Source organism: Volvox carteri, assembly GCF_000143455.1.
Source record: "Volvox carteri f. nagariensis unplaced genomic scaffold VOLCAscaffold_85, whole genome shotgun sequence".
In the NCBI taxonomy this organism is placed as follows: Eukaryota; Viridiplantae; Chlorophyta; class Chlorophyceae; order Chlamydomonadales; family Volvocaceae; genus Volvox; species Volvox carteri.
The window spans coordinates 70,508-75,915 of record NW_003307628.1 but is presented as its reverse complement, the minus strand read 5'-3'; the positions used below and the strand labels follow the sequence as shown (position 1 = coordinate 75,915).

Sequence of the window (5,408 nt, the reverse complement as noted above, 5' to 3'; positions counted from 1 at the left end):
ATTGCAAGTATATACAAGTCAATTAGGATTTTACGAATGGACATCATAATTTCAAGATATTTGGCGAGCGGCAGCAGTGCTCCCTTCACTTGCACCGGCCGGCACTAGTGGTATGGCAATGTGCAGGAGGCATCATGTGGCGCTCAACATCCAATTAAAGCTGTGCGCTCACCGAAGCATCGCGCAGATCGGTTGGGAAAGGTTAAAGGCATTTCCTTGAGCATGATAAGACTCCTGCCGGGTGCACCTGCTCGAAGAAGGTCAAATTAATCAAAAGATAGGATTAGGTTTTCATTCCAGATTGTGTCAAATTTTAAAATTGCTGTGCAATGCCAGGTCTAGGTATAGATTAATATGAAGACGCAGAGCACAAAAAAACAGTGTCTATCACGCCTTCATGGAGACAAAGCCGCATTTGCGTTATAACTCTGAGACTGGAGAGAAACGGCAAGAAGTACGACACACAATTTGCGAAGGTTTGGTTGTTTCAATGGTGGCTAGCTCTGCAGCATAATACAACATATGCACATGTGTCCAGAGATTGTGGGGCCTCATCGTGGCTGTGCGTGTATAGCCCTTACCCTTGTCTTCGCGCATACATTTAATTTAATTTTACCAGGATATCAAACTACGGCTGCGCTTGCTTTCAGAATATGTAGGATAGGGCCATCGTGCTTGTCTCAAGTTATTGCGCCAGTTGAGCCCTGCAGTTCCTCAGCCTAGGCACATGACAAGGTTTGCACGTCATGGACCGTTTATTTGAAGGGAAAGGACCTATTTAACCGTCAGGCGTCTGGGAAACCTCCAAGGTGCCGCCTCACGACCGGTATACAGTCGACCTTTCCTAGGCGGAAGTGGAACGGTGTGCAGTGTAAAAAAATGGAGGATGCTATGCAAACCAAGATGGTGCAGCTCCAAGCTGAGCTAGATAGCCTGCACAAGGTCCGACCATTCGTTTCGCGAGCGCTGACCGGCTGACAGTCACAGCCGGTTGAAAGCCTTGGAAATGCGGGTTATAATCAAACAATTTTGAACTGTAGGCCATTGCTGTCCTAAATCAATTAGCGGCGGAGCTGGACATTCACACAGCCATGCAAAACGTGCGTCAAGTGGCACTGGAACTACTTGACTGCGAGCGCGTGACCTTGTTCCTTATCTTCGAGCGGCGGGGGGAGCTCAGGTGGGGGACCCAAATTAACGTCTTCTGCTGCCGCTTTCGGGATCACATGGCGCATGGCCTCACTTCCTGTTGTATGGCTCCGCACATCGCAGAGCCATGATCGACCAAAATCAAATTTTGCGCATCCAATTCGGAGAGGGGATCGCAGGGCTGGTCGCGCAAACGGGTGAGTCATAGCGACAGAAGAGATGCCTTAAAGCACGTACTGCACGACCACGATGGGCGCCCAGGTTGCTGCACGGGTGTTGCTTGCCAAGCATGCAACCTGCTCTTAGGCGTGTACAAGGACAGCGTACATCCGCTGCTGCGAACATCCTACACCACTCGCAGCACGGCGGCAAACCCCGCATGCAGTGGAGGATACACCCACTTCCCCCCAAATCCCAGGGCCGTCTGTGGCCCCACACGGCGCCTGTCCATATGCCGCAACTCCTTAAACCGCCCTGATCGGCAGTCACGCACACGCACACACACAAATACGCACACCGAGCTTTCTAGTAGGGTCTCGTACCGTAGTAGGCAGGGGTAGGGTTTGTGTGGATTTCCCGGGTTTTTCTCTTAGTGAACCCCCACCCCAAGAACCGGATGAGGCCGGGGTTGGAGAGGAGTCTTGCTTCGTGTTTCAGGCTCAGTGCGCAAATTCGCGTGGTGGAGCCTTGACTCGCGAGAGTGTGCGCGCGTGCAGCGCTTGCTTTCCACCCCGGGGGCAAGGGAGGAGAGCGGAGCTAGCGGACCTGCGGCTCTCGGCAGCTTAAGAGGGGGCAGGGGGCCCCCCGCGCGCCCCTCTCCCGTCCGCGGGAGAGAGCTTAGGCGGTGTTTCCGTTGGGGCTGGGCGGCAGTCCCTGGCCAGTGTCAGGCCCGGTCAGATACCTGTAACCTTCACACACATATACACACGCACACGCACACGTACACACTCTCTCCGAGATCCCGTCTCTCCCCGGGGGGAAGGGAAGACGGACCCACCACGGCCATGGCGGTGGCTGCCCAGGGCGCTGCTGCCTCCTTGCCAGGCCATGCAGTGCAGCAATAAGCTCTCCCAGCTCTGTCGGGGGCCGCCCGGCCCTCCCCCCTCCTTCGCCAACCCGTTAGCCTCTCCAGCCACGTGCATCCTTTCCCATACCGCTGCAAACATACCCGCCGGCGCGCGCCCTAAGCCCCCTCCCTCCCCCCTCCCCCCTCCCCCCTCCCAGGCGGCAGCATGAACCTCCCTGACGTGTACGAGCACCCCATGTTCAACAAGGAGGTGGACCGGGTCACAGGCTTCCGAACCCGCAGCATGCTGTGTATGGCCGTGTCGGATATGACCGGCAAGAACGTCGCGGTGTTGCAGGTGGTACTGGGGGGAGGGAAGGGAGGAGGGAGGGGAGGGGAGGGGGCATGCACAGGGGGCCGGATGGGAGAGCAAGTAGCTGAGTGGCAAGGGCTGATAGGTGGGGCGGATGTGGGTTTCATAGGGTCAGCTAGCCAGGGTGACCAGAAGCCGGAATGGTGGCCCGGAATGGTGGGTGGGTGCGTGGGAGGTCGCCGGGTGGGGGGTGGGGGTGAGGGGACTGCTTCACGGGGGGGGACCATCGGCTGGTGTGGGGATGGCAAGGTCGTCGTGGGAGTGAAAAGCATGAAGTGACAGGACGTGATGCTCTCAGCCGAGCAGCCAGGACGCGGTCGGTGAGCACAGCGGCGCTTCACACCAGAGTGTGTGTGTGTGTGTGTGTGTGTGGTCCGGGTGGTCCGGGTGGCCCCCGGGGGGGGGGGGAGGGGGAAGGAAGGCTGCAGAGAGGAGTGCAAGGAGCAGCGAAGCTTCGCTAATTTGATTAAAAAGCAACTACACGGCTGCAGCGCTGGGGCGCTCTATCACTGGTCAGTGATTTGGACGGCAGTGCTCTGGGTGGCCATATCGCGCGCTCTGGCTGGCGCCTCATCCGCATGCTCATCGCTACCCTCCCCTCCTAGTTCTCCAGGCCAGCAGCAAACTTTACGCCAGCTTTACGACAGCACTGTTTTACTACATTTCCGCCGCCTTCACACCTACTTTTCTACACCTACTTTTTTACGGCTTGGCAATACGTTTTCTGCTTTTATAGTCCTGGCGTCATCCCGAGGTCGCGGTCTTCACGGACGCCTTTCGGTCAGTTCTACGTTTGGTACACTCTTGCCCTGGCAGCAGCTTCACTCGTTCGTTGTTCGTCTTTCCCCTCCCCTCCCCCCCCCTTCCTGCGCATTGGTCGCTCCTCCAGGCGCTGAACAAGAGGTCCGGACAGCCCTTCACGCCGGCTGACGAACGCAGTCTCAGGCTCTTCGGGACACACCTGGGCAACACGCTGGTGAAGGCGAAGCTGCACGAGACCGCAAAGTGAGCTGCTGGGGGGGCCCATAGCGCCAGTCGGGGAGGAGGGGGGGGTCCTAGCAGCGGATGCAGGACGGGGAGCGGCGGCCTGGGGCCAGGAAGCCAATACAACAATGAAGACACGTTGCTTTGCGGGTGGGCGGGCGGTGTGAGGCGGAGGCGGGGGAGGGGGAGAAAAGGGAAGGAAAACTTGTTCGAGCGAATCCGGGTTTGAAGTGAAAATACCGGTAAATACCGGTAAATATGTGACCGGTAAAGGCGGGAGCTGGCAAAATCAACGGCGGCCAGCGGCCAAATGACGGTCGATAGCCGCGGCAGGAATAATTACAGCGGCAATAGGAGCAAGATCAGTAGGGAAAGACACCGCCACATGTCGCCTCTTAGGTGTCCGTTTCGGTGGGTAGGACCTGGGATATGGACTGGCGGGGCGGGGCTGGGCTGGGCTGGGGGGGGGGCTCTTGAGTACATGTGGTGGGCGCCAGGGCTTGTAACCTTCTACTGTTGCTACTGTTGCTGCTGCTGCTATTAATGCTGCTGCTGCGTGGCCCGGAGTGAGTGTGGATATTGCAACCAGGAGCTGTGTGTGCGGGGTTTGGGGGCAGAGGGGAATGACGCCTACCCCTACCCAGGGACCAACGGCACTCCAAGGGCGGAACCAATGTGTGATGGTGTCCTGAAGGGGGCATTAAGGGACCCTACATAGGGTTTTTAGAACGAAGGGTAGGACAGGCCAAGGCCGACCCATAATGGTGACGTCGGGATCCAGCGCTCTGTCGGGGCCAGCACCGAGGCCTTTCAGAATCTGACCCGCTCTCGGGCCCCTCTCCCCCTCCCCCTCCCTTCCGACCCCTCCCCCTCCCTTCCGACCCCTCCCTTCCGACCCCTCCCTTCCGACCCCTCCCTTCCGACCCCTCCCTTCCGACCCCCTTCCAGGCGGGAGAAGGAGCGGCTGCAGGCTATCTACACCTGCTTCAAGAGCCTCAATGCGGCGGTAAGTGATGCGGGGGAGGCTGCCGGGAGGGGTTGTGTGTGTGTGTTTGGGGGGGGGGGGAGATGGGGTCGGGGGGCATGAAAAGCGGGAGCACTCATTCTTACTTGCCTACCCTCCCCAGGTATTTCCTGAAGAGAGCCTAGCCTTCTCCACCAGACGTACAAAAAGCTTGGGGAGCGGTTCGCTCTTCACTTCATAGCCCACCAGGTCCCGAGAGCTCTTAACAGGCTCATGCCCAGTTCATGCTCACCTCCCCATCGCGTGTTACCCGCGCCCTGCCGCCAGGAGGAGGTGGGCCAGATGGTGGTGTGCGCCACAGCCGCCCTGGAGCGCCACATCATTCACGCCGAGCGGGTGCTGTTCTTCCTGGTTGACAAGCCGCGAGGGGAGCTGTGGCTTCACACCCACCAGGCTGAGGCCGTGCGGTTGAGAGTGGGCCAGCAAGGGGGGGTGGTGGGGATGTGCGCGGAGTCCAGAAAGCCGCAAAGCTGGGCGGTGAGGCCGCGGAAACGGGGGTGTGTGTATGTGTAGGGGTAGGGGTAGGGTGGGTTGGGAGGAGAACCGTGCATATGGAACCGGCAAAGGATCAACGACCGACATTGGAAAAGGGAATGGGGGACATCAGGGGTAGGAGGGGGAATGGGAGGGGGGAAGGAGGTTGCAGAGGCAGGGGTTGTGGGGACGCGAGGGGTTCCCCCAGGGGGCTAGGAGTTAGGGGTTTGGGGGGGGGTGGTCAGGGTTGGAGTTTTGTAAGTGAACCGATTTGGGGAGGGAAAGATGTGGGAGTCAATGTGCCCCGGGAGCGGAGGAGGGAGGGAGGGGGGGGCCCAAGGGGAAGAGATATGGGACACGACCTGACCCGGACCAATCTCGGACGGGGCCAGCTTCAT

General features: G+C 59.0%; 1 protein-coding gene across 1 annotated transcript in view; it reads left to right on the top strand.

The window, feature by feature from the left end:
- Positions 1 to 1,091: 1,091 nt before the first annotated feature.
- Positions 1,092 to 5,408, top strand: part of VOLCADRAFT_99277 (uncharacterized protein) — a gene marked incomplete at both ends in the record, with an annotated part of 15,283 nt that continues 10,966 nt past the window's right edge. The window contains 6 exons of the mRNA XM_002958061.1: positions 1,092 to 1,180; positions 1,273 to 1,346; positions 2,374 to 2,513; positions 3,418 to 3,533; positions 4,461 to 4,518; positions 4,804 to 5,013. Of these exons, the coding sequence (XP_002958107.1) occupies positions 1,092 to 1,180; positions 1,273 to 1,346; positions 2,374 to 2,513; positions 3,418 to 3,533; positions 4,461 to 4,518; positions 4,804 to 5,013 (687 nt within the window). The remainder of the gene's footprint in view (positions 1,181 to 1,272; positions 1,347 to 2,373; positions 2,514 to 3,417; positions 3,534 to 4,460; positions 4,519 to 4,803; positions 5,014 to 5,408) is intronic.